The 20,993-nt window shown below is 40.7% G+C and overlaps 2 protein-coding genes across 2 annotated transcripts; one reads left to right on the top strand and one right to left on the bottom strand.

The window, feature by feature from the left end:
* The first annotated feature begins 1,985 nt into the window (after positions 1-1,985).
* maea (macrophage erythroblast attacher, E3 ubiquitin ligase) lies at positions 1,986-12,642 on the top strand. Its single transcript, XM_058397062.1, has 9 exons — positions 1,986-2,119; positions 5,533-5,718; positions 5,823-6,026; positions 6,185-6,307; positions 6,514-6,590; positions 6,681-6,789; positions 7,897-8,030; positions 8,321-8,516; positions 10,966-12,642. Exons 1-9 carry the CDS (start codon positions 2,051-2,053, stop codon positions 11,059-11,061), a joined length of 1,194 nt encoding a protein of 397 aa, XP_058253045.1. The 5' UTR covers positions 1,986-2,050; the 3' UTR covers positions 11,062-12,642.
* A 1,625-nt stretch (positions 12,643-14,267) lies between these two features.
* aldob (aldolase b, fructose-bisphosphate) lies at positions 14,268-19,014 on the bottom strand. The gene is made up of 9 exons (XM_058397060.1): positions 18,856-19,014; positions 18,113-18,225; positions 16,963-17,174; positions 16,024-16,078; positions 15,741-15,901; positions 15,563-15,646; positions 15,102-15,276; positions 14,821-15,020; positions 14,268-14,597 (listed from the first exon to the last, which is right to left on the bottom strand). Exons 2-9 carry the CDS (start codon positions 18,222-18,224, stop codon positions 14,502-14,504), a joined length of 1,095 nt encoding a protein of 364 aa, XP_058253043.1. The 5' UTR covers position 18,225; positions 18,856-19,014; the 3' UTR covers positions 14,268-14,501.
* Between the last annotated feature and the right edge of the window lie 1,979 nt (positions 19,015-20,993).

The following is a 20,993-nucleotide window of genomic DNA, read 5'->3' on the forward strand; positions in this document are numbered from 1 at the left end:
ACGCCTACCTACTTCCTACTAGTGTATACTAATGAGCCGTGTGAAATAATGACGTCCACGGAGTGTGTAGTGCACTACATAGTGAAAATGGGTGTGATTTAGGATTGTCTCGTGAGTGAGGGGGGGGGGGTCACTCTCACTTGCTCGGACAGGAAAACGAAATCTGAGCACGGGGTGGAGAACCGGTGGGGGGGGATGCGTTGGGGGAGGGTTGTTTCACCAGGGATGAAGAGAAGAGAAGAGAAGAGAGAAGGAGGTGGAATGGTGGCCATAACTAACATGAGTTGTTTTTGCTGGCTGAGGATGAAAGATGACAGTATTAAATGACTTTGGGTAATAAGGCTGTTTCGGTGGAAAGCTTTTTCATTAGTTTGGAAACATTTCATCTCAGGAAGTGTAGAAACAGTAGAAACAGTCCCCTTGCTGGGTAGGAGTTAGAAATAGCCTTTATTTGTCACATATGCATTACAGCACAGTGAAATTCTTTCTTCGCCTATCCCATCCTTGGAGGTTGGGGTCAGAGCACACGGTCAGCCATGATATAGCACCCCTTCCTTTTTTTTTATTTTTTATTTTATTTTATTTTCAGGATTTTTCAGAATAAACACAGAACAAACAGCATTGTGTCAGACTTCACACGCACTAACGAAAGAAGAAAAAATAAGTAAATTAATTAATTTTTTTTTTTTTTTTTTTTAAAAACCCTGTTTAATACCTTAGACATAAATTATAATGTTTACAATAATAAATACAGGTTCAGTAACTAAAGGTACCATAGTAAAGAGCTGCAAAACAGTCAACTGTTAGAAATACCTGAAGGTAATGTACAACTCAACTCACATAAGAAACAGTAGACATTGGTTTGGCTGCTTGTTTGTCTATATATCCCAGAAATGGTCCCCAGACAGCAGAAAACTTTTCAATGGAGTTGGACCTAAGAAATCGAAGTCTTTCCATTTGTATGACGGAAATCATGTCCATAATCCAGATTCGAAAAGAGGGAGATGAAGGTGACTTCCAGTTCTTTAATATAAGTCTCTTGGCCATGACCCCCAAGCATGGGATATGCAAAGAACGAATTTCACTGTGCTGTAATGTATATGTGACAAATAAAGACAACTTAATAGATTGTGAGTTTCAAAACAGCTGGTGTGTAACCACTGACTATGTCTGTGTTTTTATATTTTATCTAGGACTGCTGAGGCAGACTCAGTGGCTTAGTGGTTAGTAATGCTTGCCTCGCATCTTTCCGTGTTCGCCACATGTTTCAGGTTTCCTCCGGGTACTCCAGTTTCATCCTCCAGTCCAAAGACATGCTTTGTAGACTAATTGTCAAATCTCTAAATTGTGCCCAATGATGAGCTGGGAAACTGTCCAAAGTGCCCTGGGGAAAGGACTGCAGAGTTCCTTACAACTCTGTGTAGGATAAGCGGTACAAAAAATGGATTGGTGCTACTTAAAAGTGTAACAGTCATGTCATTTTACTTTATTGCTTATACACACAACCTAGAAGATATGTAAAATATGATGAAATATAAAGGTTTAAGCTATAGTCTCAACACAAGTGGCAGAGAAAGCCTGTCTGGAAAATCCCCAGTCTGGAATGTGTGTCACTGTGTAGACATGCATCAGACCAACACCTGCATTAACATCTGTTTCGAGTGTCCAGATCACAAGCCGAGATTCAAAGCCCATAAATAAATAAAATGACATGAGTTATTCTAAGGAATCATACGTTTTGGTGATAAAGTCAGAAAATTAAACATGTTTGGAGGCAGGTGTAAGGCATTGAATTGAAGGTAGAAAGACAAGTTTGTTTGTTTGTATTATTAATTTTACCAAGGTATCAAGGTTGCCAATTATCAAGGTAAAACGATTTAAAAAGCCATTTAAAGATTTCACAGCTGTAATGTCTCGTTCTGTCAGCGGGAGGCAGTAAAGAAACCTTTTACTGTGAAATCCTCTGTAAGGGCTACTGATGAACAAGCGTAGCTGTCACTAGCGCCCTGATTTTGCTCTGCGCATGCGCAGCATTTCCCCCTAAACCAAGATGGCGGTGCAAGAAACAGCTGCTCAACTCTCTATGGCTCTTAAGGTTCAAGAATATCCAACTTTGAAGGTTGGTAACTGCTTAATTTCTTACCGATGACACCCGTGAGAATCGCCGGGCCAGGTTAAGCTGATTTAGACTAGCTGTGTGGCGAACACTGTCGTTTAAATCGGATGTCATAAGATTTGGAATCAATGTAGAACTGTGCGGGTTTGTTCAGGGAGCTAAAGCTAAACAAGTTAGCAAAACAACTCAGTAGAGAGAGAGAGAGAGAGACACAGAGACAGGCAGACCGAAGAGGGGTAATGGGATATTAGTAAGGTTTTAATTAGTATACTGGATTTTTAAAAGAAGAAAGGTGTTTGTCGCGTGTCTGTTGTAAATGCAATCCAACTCCGTTAGCGTGCTTTGTTTAATAAAATCAGCTCTAAATACTGGATGTCGTTAGAAACGCTCTGATGCTCATCGGATCATGTTATAGCCTCCCCTGCAGGCAACGGCTGTTTTAGCTGCCTACTGAAATACATGGCTAGCTCCTGGAATAAATAACCGGTGCCTAAAATGGCTTAGGCCAGATTGCTACTGCCGTAGATGCATCATGACATTCCGGATATTTGGCGTTAGTATGTCATCGACACACGTCCTGTACCTAGCTTCCGTGATCTACCAGCATTACCTTCCTCGTTAAGCGAGGAATCTATTGACTGTATTTATCTGCACAGGAGCACTGTGCACACACATGCAGGCACATCTAGCTGCTGATCATTCATGCACATGCCTTGCATTGATCAGGGATGTCTGTGCACGCAGATGATTAAATCGCGGTTATATATATATATGTATATATGTACACGCGGAGGGAGAAAGTCACATTCATGTTCCCGACATGCCTTGGTTTTGATCATGGCAGAGCATGTGATGGCTGCTTTGCCACCTTTGTTCTCTGCGCCACTGCTATTCCCCCCCCTCCTCCTCCTACATCAAGCATGCAGTAACGCTGCTCGGGAAAGCTGCATGTCGAGATCAGACGCTTAATATCGGGGATTCATTGAGCTTAAAACCAGAGGGAATCTGTCTGACTTGCGCTTCATTTCCGTCATCGTGCACGCATGCAGAATTTAAATGCCACGAGCTGCTCATTTGTGCTGCTTCCTGTCAGATCATTTGTGTCCACTGTTGGAGGCATGCCATCTCAAATCTTTGGCTTTATTCATTCTGCCTGTTAAAATGATGCTGACAACATCCACCATGAATGACTCGCATTCATCTTTGGAATTATCAATCATCCAAACATACAAGATTATTTAGTGCAGTATTTCTGAAAAGGTTTTCATGTCTCTAGAGTTTACAAAGAATGACCCGCATAACAAAAGAAATCGTCCGGTCGCTCACTGAAAACGCCTTGTTGATGAGAGAGCTCAATAGGAGAATAGACAGAAGGATTTGAGTGGCAATAACTCAAATAATCACTCTTTGCAACCACGGTGTGCAGAAAAGCATCTCAGAATGCACAGCATGTTGAACTTCGAGGTGGACGCGCTCGCATAAAAGACCACATTGGGTTACAGTCTTGTCAGCCGAGAGCAGGAATCTGAGGATACAGTGGGTACAGGCTCACCGAAACTGGAGATCCCAAGAGATCAGCAGTTTCTGAGATGCTCAGACTGTCCTGTCTGGCCCCAATAACTATGTCGCTGTCAAAGTCATCATGATCCGATTTTTAACATGATTCGATATTTGACCTGACATTATTTAATGCCTTGCGACATAATGGTCTGATTAGGTAATTGCACAAATAAGCAAATCACTTAAACCAGATTAACACATGACTATACCAAACTATTCTAGAAGACTTTGAGTATCCTTACCTTTTGTTATTTTAATAAATACAAGGTAAGTACTGTACACAACAGTAAGGAGCATAATAGTACAGGACAATGTGAAGTAAGGGAACGCACCATATGGCCATAAGTTTGTGGACGCCAGACCATCACACCTCTGTTTGCTTGATCAACATCTCCTTTGCTGTTATTATAACCTTCACTCATCTGGGAAGGCTTTCCACTAGAGTTTGGAGTGTAGCTTTGGGGATTTGTGTTTATTCAGTTACAAGCGCATTAGTGAGATCAGGTACTGATGTTTGGATGGTGTTCCAGTTCATCCCAAAGGTGTTCAGTGGGGTTTAATTCACGGCTGTGTGCAGAACATTTAAGTTCTTCCACTCCACCTTTGAGAAATAATGTTTGCTTTGTACTGGAACACATTTGTAATGCAATAGCATAGAAATGCATCCTATACGACTATGTGCTTCCAGATTTGTGGCCACACACAGGTGCAATGTTCAGGTGTCCACATACACTATGTTGCCAAAAGTTTTGGGACATCAGCCTTCACATGCACATGAATGTAATATGGATTTGGCTTGTCTTTTGCAGCTATAACAGCTTCAACTCTTCTGGGAAGGCTTTCCACAAGGTTTAGGAGTGTGTTTATTGGAATTTTTGACCATTCCACTAAAAGCGCATTTGTGAGGTCAGGCACTGATGTTGGACGAGAAGGCCTAGCTCGCAGTCTCTGCTCTAATTCATCACTAAGGTGTTCTATTGGGTCAAGTTCCTCCACACCAAGCTCTCTCATCCATGTCTTTATGGACCTTGCTTTCTGCACTGGTGTGTGGTCATGAACAGGAAGGGGTCATAACCAAACTGTTCCCACAAAGTTGGGAGCATGAAATTGTCCATGTCTTGGTATGCTGAAGCATGAAGAGTTCCTTTCACTGGAACTAAGGGGCCGAGCCCAACCCCTGAAAAACAACATTTAATACAATTCAATGATTGGAGGGGTGTCCCAAAACTTTGGCAACATAGTGTACGTTCCACTATATAGTATAGATTAGAAGATTTCTTTATTAAACTGGACAGTGTTTACATTATTTTGTATTAATCCCAGTACAAAGACATGTATTGTAGGCTGTTTGGCATTTCTAAATTGTCCAGAGAGTGTGTGTTTGTGTGTGTGCCAGCCAGTGTCCAAGGTTGTCCCCTGCCTTGTTCCCTGTGTCCAGTAGCTTAGGCTCCAGGCTCTCAGTGACCCTGTGTAGGATAAACGGTGCAGAAAATGGATGATGTTTGTATCACAGTCAAAGGATATTGTTACATCAAGGCCTTGTTGATAACATTCAGTATATAATCTTTTCTATATTGTGGAAAAGGATATTAAAGTAAACTTGTTATAGTTATCAGCTGGATATTTTTTTAAAAAAATGATCAGACTTCCTGCTAACATTGATGTATATTATATAAGACAGACATTATACACAGCTGAAGTGATGGATCTTGAAGTGAACCAGTTGTTCATTGTTTGCTGTGGAAATCCATGTGACTGTTCGAACATGAGTTGTTCCTTTATTTATTCAGTACTTGTTATCTTCATCCTGTTAACTGACATTGATTCATGGCCTGAACATGGTTTGTCCTCTGCAGGTTCCTTATGAGACCTTAAACAAGCGCTTCCGTGCAGCACAGAAGAACATCGACCGTGAGACGAGTCACGTGACCATGGTGGTGGCCGAGCTGGAGAAGACCCTGAGCAGCTCCTTCCCTGTAGTGGACTCCGTAGTCTCCTTGCTGGACGGCGTGGTGGAGAAGTTAAGCGCGCTCAAACGGAAGGTACGCTCGCATAGTAACGATATGTGGATGTATGCTAGGGTATGATTTAGAGGTAGGGTATGATATGTACGGGATTTTAATGCTCATTGGAACGTCTCTTGAAGGCAGCAGAATCGATCCAGGCCGAGGATGAGAGCGCTAAACTCTGTAAGCGGCGTATTGAACACCTGAAGGAGCACAGCAGCGACCAACCGGCTAACGTGAGCGTGTGGAAGAGGAAGCGCATGGACCGCATGATGGTGGAGCACCTGCTACGCTGCGGCTACTACAACACCGCCGTTAAGCTAGCCAAACAAAGCGGCATCGAGGTGCGTCTGTTTCCCACTCTGCTTTGTTGCATGTAGATCAACCCTACAAATGTAATTATTTAAATTAGTGACCTACAACACATAAGGTGCCTAAAAAGCATTTTTCTTGTTTGTCTTTTTTTGATGAATTGATCTCTGTACATTTACATTTTTGCCAGGATTTGGTCAACATTGAGATGTTCCTCACTGCAAAAGAAGTAGAGGAATCACTTGAAAGGCAGGAAACAGCCACTTGCTTGGCCTGGTGCCATGACAACAAGTCTCGTCTGAGGAAGATGAAGGTAACACTGTTCATTTAGAATTCTAAATCAGAAAGCTTCAGCTCTCGAATCTGTTTGAAGGAGATGTAAAATCCTCAATGATCTTCTGTTTCTTTTATGACTAGTATACGGAATTTGCTCTGTTAAAGTAATTCCATAAAGTGTTTCTAGCATTTTATATTACATTTGAATCAGGGCATGTGTAATGTTTGTCTCCTTTCTTTCAGAGCTGTCTGGAGTTCAGTTTAAGGATCCAGGAATTTATTGAGCTCATTCGACAGAACAAACGCATGGACGCAGTACGGTACAGTGACCTGCTTCAGTCATCTAACCTGATTAAGAGCTGTTTAAATATGGATATAGTTTTTAAAACTGACCCGTGTGTGTGTCTTAGACATGCGAGGAAACATTTCAGCCAAGCAGAAGGCGGGCAGCTGGATGAGGTTCGGCAGGTGATGGGCATGCTGGCATTTCCTTCTGACACTCACATTTCCCCATACAAGGTGAGCCCTTTTTTTAAAAAAAAAATCAGTATATCCAGGGTTTAACGTGAAGCAAATCAGTCCTGAAGGGTTTTATTCCTTGTATACCTTAGTAATTTCCCAAACAAGTAGTTTCCATAAATGTTAAGCATCTTCTTACAGTTGCTTCCTAATTATGATTATGGTTTTCTTTGTTAAACAGCTCAGTTTTTTAATTATTAGGCTTATGTGTCAGTCATAGAAGTCCCTGTGAATTAGCTGTTACTACCAGAAACGATTAGAACAAGCGCCTTGCTTTACAGCTGGAGCTGTTATAGAAAACAGCTTCTGACCAATCCAATTAGATCATTCAACAGTGTTTTGCTATAAACTGATATTCAGTGAATGTGCTACTGAGGATGTATATTTTTGCACACACTCAGCTGACCTCACATACACCGATCAGGCATAACATTATGAGCACTGACAGGTGAAGTGAATAACGCTGATGATCTCCTCATCATGGCACCTGTTAGTGGGTGGGATGTATTAGGCAGCAAGTGAACCAAGGCTCATTGATACAGGAGAGAAGGCTGGCCCTTGTGATCCGATCCAACAGACGAGCTACTGTTGCTCAAATTGCTGAAGAAGTTAATGCTGGTTCTGATAGAAAGGTGTCAGAATACACAGTGCATGATGGGTCAGGGCTGTTTTGACAGCAAAACGGGGACCAACACAATATTAGGCAGAAGGTCATAATGTTATGCCTGGTTGGTGTATTCACTTGGCAACATTTAGAGCCTATAATGTAGTCAAGCGAGTCCTCCTAAATGCGAATCCCACTGAAAGAATCCCTCTTGCAAAGAAGACTTGGCCAAGATCCTAGTGCAGGAATTTTTATGGGCTCAAATAGTTCCTCTATTTATTATTTGATGTACTATATTGGGGTGAAAGGTGGAAGTTAATTGAGATTAAACTCCAACATCCACTGTACACTAAGAAATCCTGTATAATTTATATTTCAAGGAAGCACAGTCAAGACCGGAGAAACATAAGAGAACGATTTCATAAAAATGACATGAACACTTTCAGATGTTGAAGCTGGAAACAGTGAAAATGATTTACAGGGCGGCTTGTTGTTTCTCATAGGACCTTCTGGATCCAGGCCGCTGGAAAATGCTAATCCAGCAATTCAGATATGACAATTACCGATTACACCAGCTGGGGAACAACTCTGTGTTCACCATCACTCTGCAGGCAGGGCTGTCTGCCATCAAAACCCCGTATCCTCACAGCAATGGGCTTGATCACCTCCCACACACCACATTTTCCTAATAGCTTCTAGAGTTACTGTTAACACATTCTTAGTATCCAGTTGCGTGCCAGTGTTTACATATCCTTTGAAACAAATGTAATTTCTAGCTACAATACATTTTCTGTGTTATGTTTCGATACTTTTTCTTTTACTTGTTTTACTTTTTCCCAATAAAATAGGGATTAGTAATATTACCGAACTTCTTCCTCTTGCCCAGAAGACCGGTGTAAGTTGCTTCCCTTGACTCTTGGCTCACAGACAGTGTTACAAAGAGGATGGTTCCTCTAAAAACCCAGACTGTCCAGTATGCAGCAAGTCCCTGAACAAGCTGGCTCAGCCTCTTCCCATGGCCCACTGCGCAAACTCTCGCCTGGTGTGTAAAATCTCCGGCGAGGTCATGAACGAGAACAACCCACCCATGATGCTGCCTAATGGCTATGTTTATGGCTATAATGTGAGTAGAGAACTGATACAGGACAATCGTGTACAGGAGAAAAAAAAAAAAAGGGTCAGGCTCCATTAAACCATTTTATGTAGTGTCTCTGTATTCCTCCATCCCTCTCTCCCTCCCTCCCTCCCTCCCTCCCTCCCTCTCTAACCCCCTCTCTCTTTTTTCCCTGTTTTGTTTCTGTCCCTTTTAGTCTCTATAGCGCTCGCTCTCTCTCTCTCTCTCTCTGTTTTTGTTGTTTCTTTGCATCCATGTGTCCATCTTAATCTCTCTGTCAATTGCAAAATTGCTGCAAAGAACACTAAAGAGTAAAAAGCTAAATATAGTTTATATTACAACATTTGGCCCACTTCTACTGCAGAGCTTGGCCGTCTCACTTGCTTTTGTAGGTCTCATTCCACTTGGGTTATGTTTTTATTGAAAAATCGTGCTTTCTTTATAACAGGAAAAAAAATCTAACATTTCTACTGGTACAAAGTAATGCGGAAAATATAAATTGAGCATATATATGACCTTAGTATAGTACTATAGAAGGAAGACAAATTAAAGGAAAAACCTTTGGTTATGTTATGCTGTGGCGGACGTTTATTTAGCTGCCATGATTCGGGTCCACTTATCCCCTGGCCTTTGGGGGAAATATCATACAAATGAAACTGATTGTCTTTATCCTCTAAAGCAACATCTCTATATGGATAGGAGTGCTCTCTTCCAGAATGACTCCGCCCCCAACCCACAGGGCGAAACTGAATGGTACACGTCGGTCCCAGAGACTTATACAGTCCTTGCCATGGGACAATTGAAGCTTTTCTGGCAACTCATACTGACCGTTACATTTGTTTTTCCTTTTGTCACCTCTGTGTGTATATACAGCCAGGTTCAGAAGTATTTGGACAGTGTCACACAGTTTTCCCACTGTATACCTCCAGAATGGATTTAAAATTAAGCAAGATGTGAGTGAAATATAGACTTTCAACACATTATAGTTCAAGGGGTTTAACAAAAATATATATATATATCATTAACCATTTCCTAGTCCCTTCATTTGTATAGGCTCAAAAGTAACTGGACAATCTGACAAATCTATAAATACATGGATTATTTTTAATACTTAAAGACAAATCCTTTGCAATCAATGACTGCTTGAACACATCATGGAGTTTCCTTCCTTCGCAGGTCTTTTTGTGGAGCTTTTTGCCTTCAATTTTTTGTGAAAAGCAGACACATCATCAATAAACACCAGTGACCCAGTTCCACTGGCAGCTATACACACCCCTGCCATAACACTGCATGCATCATGTTTGACAAGATGATGTGATACTTGGATCATGAGCTTTTCCTTTCCTTCTCCATACTTTTTTTTTCTTCTCAACATTCTGGTACATCTTAATCTTGATTTCATTTGTCCAAAGAATCCTGTTCCAGAACTGGGAATTAAAGATCTCCAATTTTCAAGCAACGTCCACTCTGGTTACCAGTGGTTGGCTCTGTATTTATGTTCATGAAGGCATCTCTTGATTGTAGAAATTGACAATGGTACACCTGCCTCCTCAAGCTCTTTTCGACTTGGTTAGATGTTGTGAAGGGATTTATCTTTATTAAGAAAACAATTCTGCAATCGTCCATGATGTTGCCTTCCGTGGTCTTCCAGGCCTTTTGGTGTTGCTGTGCTCACCAGTGCATTCCTTCTTTTTTATTTATTTATTTATCTTCTAAAGTTTATGCTGTCTCACCGATAGGTCTGGGTTTTTTTCTTTTGATGGTCTTGTTCACTTGTATTGGCACCTTTTAGGACCGCATATTGAGAGTTCCCATGAACAGCTATCAAATGCAAATTCACTTGGATTTAACTCCAGACCTTTAACAGGGAAACGAACCACACCTGGCCATGAAATTGGTTTATCAGTCAGTTGTCCAATTACTTTTGAGCCCGTGAAGATGGAGGGACTTTGGGAGGGGAAAAAACCTCTTAATGCAATATTTTTCTTAAAGTTGAAATTCATTCTTGATTGCTTCATTTCAAATCCATTGTAGTAGTGTACAGAGATAAAATACTGTATACTGATTTTCAACTCAGTAGCTTCTTCTTCTTCTGCTGCTGCTTCTGCTGCTTCTTCTTCTCCTCCTTCTGCTTCTTCTTCTTCTGCTTCTTCTTCTGCTTCTTCTTCTTCTCCTCCTCCTCCTTCTTCTTCTTCTTCTTCTTCTGCTTCTTCTTCTCCTCCTCCTTCTTCTTCTTCTTCTTCTGCTTCTTCTTCTCCTCCTCCTTCTTCTTCTTCTGCTTCTGCTTCTTCTTCTGCTTCTGCTTCTTCTTCTGCTTCTTCTTCTGCTTCTTCTTCTGCTTCTTCTTCTTCTTCTCCGTGAAGCATAGTCTATATAAGCATTACAAATGCACTTCTATTTAAGCTTTACGAAACCTATGTTGCAGTTTAAGTAGTATGTCTTTTTATTCCCTCTACAGTCTCTCCTGTCTATTCGCCAAGACGACAAGGTGGTGTGCCCCAGAACCAAAGAAGTCTTCAACTTCTCCCAAGCTGAGAAGGTGTACATCATGTGATGAGGCCTCCAGAGCATAGTTCAAGCTTTTCTTTTTTTTTCTTTCCGAAATAATACCACCACCACCACCACCCTGGGCTCGATGAATTCTTAAACGATGAAACCTGTAGTCTGAAGGCCTCCGTCTCTCAGCCAGTGTTCCATGAGACTGAGTTCAGTTGCCCTCTGCCAAACCTTTCCAGAGAAAAAAAGGTTTCTAGTCCACTGGAGGTTTTTACTATACATCCCAATGGTGAAAATAAAGAAGAACAAGACATCATTTCCAAAAAAAAAGGTTGATATTACAGCATTTTCCTTTTACTGGCTTCTTGACAGTTGTGTGACGACAAAAAGACATGGCTCCACATCATATATCTGAGAGCTTCTGCATTATTAGTGTGCTTAAAAAATGACCGTTCTTTTTAATCAAAGGTGCCCATGTTATTTTTTAGACCAAAGTGTTTAGAGCATAATAGGGTCCACTTTCTAATAACTTGCCTGAGCACCTGTAAAATCTGTTACCACATATGGTTAGAGAACCCTGGCACATTTTCTCTCTCTCTCTCTCTCTCTCACACACACACACACACACACTCACTGCCGTCGCAGTTACCTTATAGAAAGTGTAGTAGCGTCAGTGGCAATACTTCGCACATGATTCTCAGTTGATGTAACTAGGTGTAGAAAGACATTGCAGTTTGTTGATAGCTATTTGTGAAGGGTTGTTATTAGACTTAAACTTTCCATCACATGCCGTGTTTTTCAACAGGTCCATCATTACGATACAGACTACTCGTGTAAATGACCGACATCTAGCTTGATGGGTCAAGTGTAGCAGGATTTTATTGTGACTACGTCTAAGGTTTGTGTGAGGAAGCGTGTTATCGTCCAAAATATCCGAACTCATGCCAGATTTAGTGGTGTTTTGGGAATGCATTGTTTAAGAGGTGTGCACTATGTGGTGTTGTTTTTTTTAAATCCCACGCCCCCGTCTGCTCTGAAAGACCGATCCTGTATTGCACAAGTGCAGCAGTATGTTCATTTTACCCTGAATCTAGAGATTCGAGTAATTTGCATCACAGCTACCCTACCCAGGATAAAGCAGGTATAATGAAACTCAACGTCCAGTACACTTGCTAGGTAGTTTTTGTTCCCCCATTGAGCGGGTCTCGCTGCACACCTCAGCATTCCTTCACCGAAGCAGCCTGTAGTATCAAAATCTCAGGTTAGATTGACAACGTACATGCTACACCATAAAGCCTGTCTCACTGTGTCTCCATACCTCACAAGACCCTGATTTGTTACTTCCCATTTCCAGGAAAAGAAAAAAAATAGACTTGTCTTCCTATTTTGTGTTACGTCTTAAAGGTAAGGGCTACATAGGTTTGGGATTGATAAGGTCTTAACCACTTTATGTGATTTTAAAAAAATATATATATGCTTCAGATAATCATAAGCATTTTTCCGGCGAAGCACTAAATAGTTTTTTGTCATTGTTCAAGCACACATTTTCTATTTTAGACTCCATACCAGTCAGATTTTCCCAGTCAGATAGAGGTTAGGTCGCCTATGAGCACCTTTTTTTTTTTTTTTTTTTTTTTAAGCACACTGTCTCTCTTTTTTCTTTTTTTTTTCTTTATACTTGGCAAGCTGCTTTCAAATGTGCTATTTTATTGTAAGTGTGGAAAGGCTACTTAGATACTGCTCTTGCATGTGTGTACTCATAGAGTAGTTGGGTTGTTCATGTTTAGTCCAATAAAAAATTATTTGAATAAAATGCTGTGACTGTTAATGACTTAAAAACACTGCATGAAATAAACATGCATGCATTACACATTATACACCGATCAGGCATAAAATTAGGAGCACTGACAGGCTCCTGTTAGTGGGTGGGATATATTAGGCAGCAGGTGAACATTTCGTCCTCAAAGTTGATGTGTTGGAAGCAGGAAAAATGGACAAGCGTAAGGATTTGAGCGAGTTTGACGAATTGTGATGGCTAGACGACTGGATCTCCAAAACTGCAGCTATTGTGGGGTGTTCCCGGTTTGCAGTGGTCAGTATCTATCAAGGTATCAAGTCCTGCAAGTATCCTTTATTTCCTGTAAGTTGAGAGGTGCGCAACTTACAGGACTTAAAGGATCTGCTGCTTTAGCGCTGATCATTATGACAAATCTGTTAAATTTTCTTTCATCTGACCAGATAAAACACCTCCAAAAGGCTAATGGTCATCTGCAAAGCCTCAGTCTGGCTTTATTTTGGGTTTAAATACAGCACTTCTTTCTTTTGTGACAGTCTTTAAGGCCACAGGGATGTAGGATTTAGTTGAACTCTACCATGAACTCATGGTATCAAGAGCAAAAAGGTCCTGGCTCTAAATACAATCACTTCCAGTAAACTCCTAATTAGGACAATTGGCCAAACACAAGCTTCCAAAAGCCAAAACATTACTTTTTGGAATCTTCTAGAATGTTTAAATTTGGTGGATGAAAACCTACAGTGAATTAAAGCTGAGGTAAATCCTTCTTTAATCAATTGTTTCAAAATGCTTTAGTGAAATGTGAGGAGTTGTACTGAAATGAGATACTGTACTAAACTTTTGGCCTTAGTCTTACAAATTTACCATGCATAACATTATGACCACCTGCCTAATATTGTGTTGGTTCCCCTTTTGCTGCCAAAACATCCCTGACCTGTAATGCACTGTGTATTGTGACACCTTTCTATCAGAAGCAGCATTAACTTCAGCAATTTGAGCAACAGTAGCTCGTCTGTTGGATCGGATCACACGGGCCAGCCTTGGCTCCTCACGTGCATCAATGAGCCTTGGCCGCCCATGACCCTGTTGCCGGTTCATCACTGTCCCTTTCTTGGTCCACTTTTGATAGATACTGACCACTGAAGACCAGGAACACCACACAAGAGCTGCAGTTTTGGAGATGCTCTGATCCAGTCACCTAGCCATCACAATTTGTCCCTGGTCAAACTCGCTCAAATCCTTACACTTTTCCTGCTTCTAACACATCAACTTTGAGGACAAAATGTTCACTTGTTGCCTAATATATCCCACCCACTAACAGGTGCCATGATGAGGAGATCATCAGTCTTATTCACGGCACCTCTCAGTGGTCATAATGTTATGCCTGATCAGTGTAAATGCTTATAGCAGAGTCTTTCTTCTCAGACTCACACACACACAGGAAAAAAAAACTACAGAACAACCTACAGTGCAGGTTTTTTTTAATTTATTTGACATGAAAAGATCTTCATACACTATAAAAAGCATTTTCGTGATTTGGTCATGAGGTCATAGATTAGATTACTGCACATGCAGAATTATATATGTTTATAAATCAAGTTAACATTCGAATGTTATCTTGAAGCTTTTTATTTTTTGGTCACTTTGTATTCACAGTTTTGTGTGGTCCAGGAAAAGTTGGCATTAATTGCAGCATGTTTGATCTAGTAGACGTAGCTGGCAGTGTAGAGGGACTGTGTGGCAGCCTGGTCAGCCTGGCCTGTTGGTTTGTACTCGCCTTTAGATGCCAGACCGTTAATCTGTAGGGGGGGTGAGATACACAAGAAACATGATGTTCACTTGCCAGATCTGCATCTGCTGCTTCATAGAAAGATTGTCTTTTCCTTATGTTTTTTATCTTCTATATTACAAATCTTTCTAAGAAATTAGTCTGGGTTTGTAGGTGGAGATCTGAAAAATCTGCTTTATAAACAAAAACCACTGACAATTTCCTTTCAAGGACCCCCCTATTTGATCACTCACCTTAGCACGAGTGCAGAAAGCCTCCTGTGCAGCCTTCCTGTTTTCTGGTTTACCCTTCCAGGCTGCAAGCGCCGAAGCCTGGAGAGCGCGTCCGTAGGAGAAACTCAGCTTCCAGGGCGTGTGCAGTGGAGTCTGGTTGATGGCATTGAGATTGAGCGAAGCTTCCTCCTCACTCTGACCTCCTGACAGGAAGCAGATGCCTAGAAAATAATCTCGGTGAGTACAGATTTAAAAAAAGAAAACACGTCTTGTTTTCCTAAATAATCGATCCTCTGAATCACCTGGAACGGCAGCGGGTACGGTGCGTCTGAGGGCGCTGACTGTTGCCATGGCAACCTCCTGCGGGGTGTACTTCCTGGGGCAGGAATGTCCTGCAGTGACCATGTTAGGCTTGAGCAGAGTGCCCTCCAGATACACATGGTGGTCAGAGAGCGCCTTGTAGACAGCAGCGAGGACCTGATAATAGAGAAAAGAATATGGAGCAGGAAGACTGACCAGTACCAGAACAAAAAAGTCCAGTGGGTGGAGTTGGACCTGATCCAGCTCCTCCTACCTAGGCAGAGCTGGGCAGCGTGGTGTATTTCATTATTTACATTTTTGTTTAATGTTGTTCAGCATTGTGCGTTAGAGTTACTAGAGGTATTAAGCTTAGTCTTACAGGAGATCGGATCAGATCTAGCTCCACTTCCTTGAGCCACTGAGTCTTTCTTGCTTTCTTTTAATGGTCTTAGTGGAAGCTTACCTTCTCTGTGACATACTGGCAGCGCTGGAGGTCATGATCACCATCTGGGAGAATCTCAGGCTCAACGATAGGCACCAAGCCATTCTATATATAAACAAACACAAAACAAAACATTACACATTACTTGCTTAGATTTATGTATTCTGAGCAATGCCAGTTTGTGCCCTGTGGGATATACCTGTTGGCATATGCTGGCATATCTGGCTAGTACATTGGCGTTTTCAGCAATAGCAAGGGCAGAAGGGCAGCCGTCAGAGATCTTCAGCACACAGCGCCACTTAGCAAAGTCACACCCATCCTTCTTGTACTGAGCACAGCGTTCGCCCAGGCCATCCAGCCCTTAACAGACACAGAGGTATGAGACTAATCAAGAGCCGACAGACGCTCATAGACCCAAGTGACTGGATCCAATCATGAAGCTCTGAACGTTATTCTAATAACAGCCTTCATGCTAGATTTACCCTGTGTGGTTGTCTCGCCATCTGTTCCGTTCAGCCCTGCTGTGCCTTTGTCAACCTGGCAACACAAGACAGAACATAGCATCCTTAATAACACAAGAAAACCAATTAATACATGAAGTGATCATTCTGTGGAATCTATATGTGAAGATGATTTTCAGGTGACTTCCGCACTGTGTAACCGAACCTGCCACCATGTCTCTGTCATTTGTAAAGGTTCAATTGCATCAACGTCCTGGCTTTCTAAAGGTCAGGATAAGGAATATCATGACCGTTGTTGTTGTTGTTGCTCAGTTTCCTTTAAATACTTCATAGCTTTTAAAATGGTTGAGTTTTAATTCAAGCGCTTTGTGCTGTCACTTTTGACGCTACAGACTTCGAACAGATGGGATGCGTTTTGAACTGGAAGCAATAACATGATTAACTTTGTCTAATCATCGCTAAATATTGTTTTTGTCATCAATTAAAAAAATAATAAGCCATGGTGCGTGTTCATTAATCAGACCAGTGAGAGGAAAAAAAAAAAAAAAATCTGTGTCTTCTTTCTTGATGAGATGCCTTCAGGGAAATAATTGATAATAATTACGCCAATTCACATGCATGTGATTGGCAACCACACAGAATGTGCTGCAATGGTTTTTGCTTAAAATATATGTAAATTTATACATAAATGGGTTCCGACTCAAATGTTTGGACTGATCACATAAAATTCAGGGGGTTTGCATCTGGTGTTCATTGACGGCACTTGCTTTCGAGTTTAGTGGTGGAAAAAGAGCTTGCCTGTCTTCTCTGTTCTTAATTACCCAACATGTACTTTGTCCTCATGTTCAAGCAACAAGCAGATCAATTGCACTTTGGACACCCAAGAGTCAGCAGCACACTAAACAGCGCATGAATGGTTTTGTATAACACACACACTAGGTTCAATAGCAGCATTATTACCTTAATGCCGACCACAATTCCCTTCTCCTTAATGAGCTTGGGGAAAGGGATGCCCTTGTCAGATTTCTGATACAGTGTCTCGTGGAAGAAAATGATTCCTCCCACGCTCTGAGAAATGGAGGGATCAACGGAAAACAGGATGTCTCGGAAGAAGCGGCGGTTCTCCTCTGTGTTCTCTACGTTGATCTTCTGCAGACGCTTTCCCATAGTGCCTGAATCAGGAACGAATATACTTGTTATTTAAAATCAGTTCAAATATCTCAGACCACGTTCTTGTTGAATGCACAGTTCTGATGGGTTTATATTCATGTCCTCAGCTTAATACGTTATTGTGAAGAGATCCTTTCAAGCTCGAATTGTCGCTGTGCTTTCTGTTTATTTCGGAAGGATTTTCCATTGTCAGCACTTTGTATCAGTCAGAGGTGAAAATATTTCTAGCAGATGGTTTTCTTGGTTCCTCAATAATGTGACAAGCTGCATTTTTTTTGTATTGTATTCTCAGCTCGAATATAGAAAAGAGAAAGGCTAGCAAGGTTACAACTTTATACCAGTTACAGTGCAAGTCATAACATAAAGTAACTATAAATGGACAATAATAATAATAATAATAATAATAATAATAATGAATTGTGTATCATTCTTTAATAAATAACTCTTATTTGTGTTGACAATTGTCCACATTGCTTGACAAATAAGTATGTGCTGTTATTGAAAATGAATAAACCTTGGGGCACAACACCCTGTCACTGATTATTTTCCTATAACAGCATGCACCGTTGTGTGTTATTCCTGGCTTGCAATCCTACAATGAGACGTTAATTGACACCAATACGGCACTGTACTTTTTCTAATTGCTAGTGTGGTACCTAGGAAGGTGTATGAGGTTTAGAGTACATTTTTTATGGTGCAAATATGTGCCTTTCATGCTCCCACCAGGTGACGAGAAAAAGTTTAGTATTTCTAATCATGTGCAGTGGAAACGTAACAGAAACGTTTATCTGAAGCCAGTCCTCTCTTTTCTAACAGGCTTATTTGTGCAAATCCAAGCATATTTGTAAGCATATTTTGTCCTTGCAACAGCAGGGAACCTTTTGCTCTCATCAGCAACGATTAACTAAGGATGATTAACTAAGATAACACACGACTTCACCTGTGGACTCATCTGCAGCCAGGATACCCTTTCCAGGAGCCACGATACGCTGGGCGATAGTGGCCAGCTCCTTCTTCTGCTCTGGAGAAAGGGATGGGTACTGGTGGGTCATCCTGGCGGGGAAAAATGATCAAGATTAAGTAAATCTAAATGGCCTTATTTTATGATTTAAAAAAATCCTCTGTGCCCTTTTGCACATTTAGTAAATATGTGGCCTGACTGATCTTCAGCCCTGAGGTGCTCCTCCCACTGAATGAATGGTCTCAATGTTCATGACTAGGAGAAAACAGCTTAGGCAGGATTGCGAAAGAGAGGCTATGTGTACTCAGGGCTTTGGTGATTTGTTCTTAGCAAACACTACGCCATTCTAGTATGCAATGCGGAAATTAGGCTATTAGTCTAGTCAAGTTTGGCATACATGAGAATCCTACTTAGATGCTTCAACGTGTTATTGAATGTATACGTTATGCAGCGTTCACAAAATTAAGTTAATATTAATAAACGCATACTATTCTTACACAAACAAGAAAGAAAGTTTTCAGCAATAGAATTTCACAAAAAAAGTCTATTTGTCAGTTCATTAAATTACTTTAAGTGCTTTTTTCCCCCTACAATAACAACTTAAACGCACCCATCATATCCATACGGCTCCAAACGGCACTGCTTTTGTTTTCTCATGAACTTTTTCATGCACGTATTAATGCAACAGCCTTATTAAAAAAAAACCTGATTATCATTCTTACTTGGTTGTTGTATTTATTTGTACCGCCGGTGATGAGCGATGAAACAGGCACTTGATCCCTTGCTTGGGTTGTAAGGAAGTCTGCAAAGAGCAAGTGAACGTAGCGCTATTTATTTCAGCCCAAGATGGAGGCTGGTTCTGTGTGTATGGGAGTTTACTTTCTGCAGTGGAGCTATTGGTTGACATGTGTGTGTCCGTGTACGTGTAACTTCATGTCCTTACCTCATGCTTGCAACCTTTAAACCCTGTAGTTTTTTCTCTTCTTCTTCCCAAGCATGGCACATGGCACATGGCACAACAATCCCCAAAAGCTGAATGAACAATATCATATTGATCACATTTTATTATAGATTTATATGAATGCAAGCATGTGTCTAAGCAGGAAGTATAGTTACTCTGTCCTAAGAACATGCACATAACAACAGACTTGCTGTTCAGGTTATTTTCTGTTTTTAGGGCCAGCCTACAGCCATGATGTTATGCATTGGAGTGCATCGTGGCTCCTAGGCGAAAAACTAAAAATGCATGCTGTAAAGTTGAAGCATTCGCTGTATAGTCAAGTGCAAAAGTTTGCATCCTCGTGGTTTCTAGGCGAAAAATAAAAATAAAAGAGAAATTAAATTTCATTCAATCTTAAAATGATCAGCTTGGAACAAAGAGACGAAGGCTGGCCATGCAACTTTTAGAAGGAGAAATGCAGGATTTTTTATTTATTGCTTGTTATTTAACGTACTAAATGTCTTGTTGCTGTACTTTATGAGGAAATAAATGTTATCAGAACCTAAACAAAGACCAAATGTCTACTTACTGTCAGTGATAAAGAGCAGAGATGTCCTGATCAAGTACAGACAAAATTACCTGAAAGACAGTGGAAAAAACATCCTCACTCCTACTAAAACCCACAGCCTCCCAAAGCACATTTTATTATTACTGTTGGAATTTAACATGTTATTATTATTATTATTAGTAGTAGTAGTAGTAGTAGTAGTAGTAGTAGTAGTAGTAGTAGCAAACTTCAGTCCATTGCAGGTGATCAAGCACACACTCATTCACACACGCCTAGCAGTAATTTAGACTAGCCACTGCATCTACTTCATATGTTTTTGGAAGGTAGGAGGAAGCCACACAACCACAAGGAGAACTTGGTTTGAAGTGACGGCCTTGTAGAGGTGAGGTAGCAAAACTACCCACTGCATCACTGTGTTGCCCATTATTATTATTAGTAGTAGTAGTAGTAGTAGTAGTAGTATCAGTAGCAGTTGTAGTAGTATTGTCATTGTTATTAACAATATTTTTATACATTGTACTATATAGTCATGCCAGTAAAGTCAATAGAAATTTCTTGCATGTGTTCAGTCTTTACCACTGGGCTGCACAGATTTGATGAATTCATGTTTTAATAATTGTCTTCATGCAGTATTAAAACTATTCTTTTTGACAAGGTCAAATAAGGACTTTATATCAGGAAAGACTTATTATTATGGCAGATCCTTTTTGACATGCACAGTGTGTACCACGGGCATTTCAAAAGCGCGTAAGTATTGCATTTGACCCTTCAGAGCTTTGACACACTTGTGAAATGTAAGTAATGTAAAAGGGTTTTGCAGAATCTCAAATGACTTGTACTTGTACACTGTATTGTTTAAGAAGAGTGAAGTAAAATAATATTTGTTTTTCTGAATTGTATGTTCTAAATGTAATTTTTGATTTTACTGCTTGATAAAAAACTATGCAATAATACGTGATAAAAAAAGAGCACTGAAATGTGGCTATTTACATATATAAAAAAAAAATTCAGTAAGGGTGGTGGACCATTGCCCAATAGATGGTGTGATCATATGAGCACATGAGAGAGGATCAATGCAGCTAATGAATGGTGCTGAGAGTGAAAAGAATAGCAAACACTCAGCAGTGATGTAAAAGAGCTGAGTGCTGATGTTTGCGCTATTACCCAAATAGTAAAAAAGCAAAAATGTTTCACAATATGGACTCCGGACCTTGGGACAAGAGTCGCAAATCACGCAGGAACAGAGTTCATAGGCATTTTATTCATGCCTAGAGGACAAACAGAACATGGTGGTGAGATAGTCCTAACTGCAGAACCAAAGGTCCAGTGCAGGGAGCTGGACCTGGTCCAAC

The sequence above is a fragment of the Hemibagrus wyckioides genome, linkage group LG08, assembly GCF_019097595.1.
Source record: "Hemibagrus wyckioides isolate EC202008001 linkage group LG08, SWU_Hwy_1.0, whole genome shotgun sequence".
In the NCBI taxonomy this organism is placed as follows: domain Eukaryota; kingdom Metazoa; phylum Chordata; class Actinopteri; order Siluriformes; family Bagridae; genus Hemibagrus; species Hemibagrus wyckioides.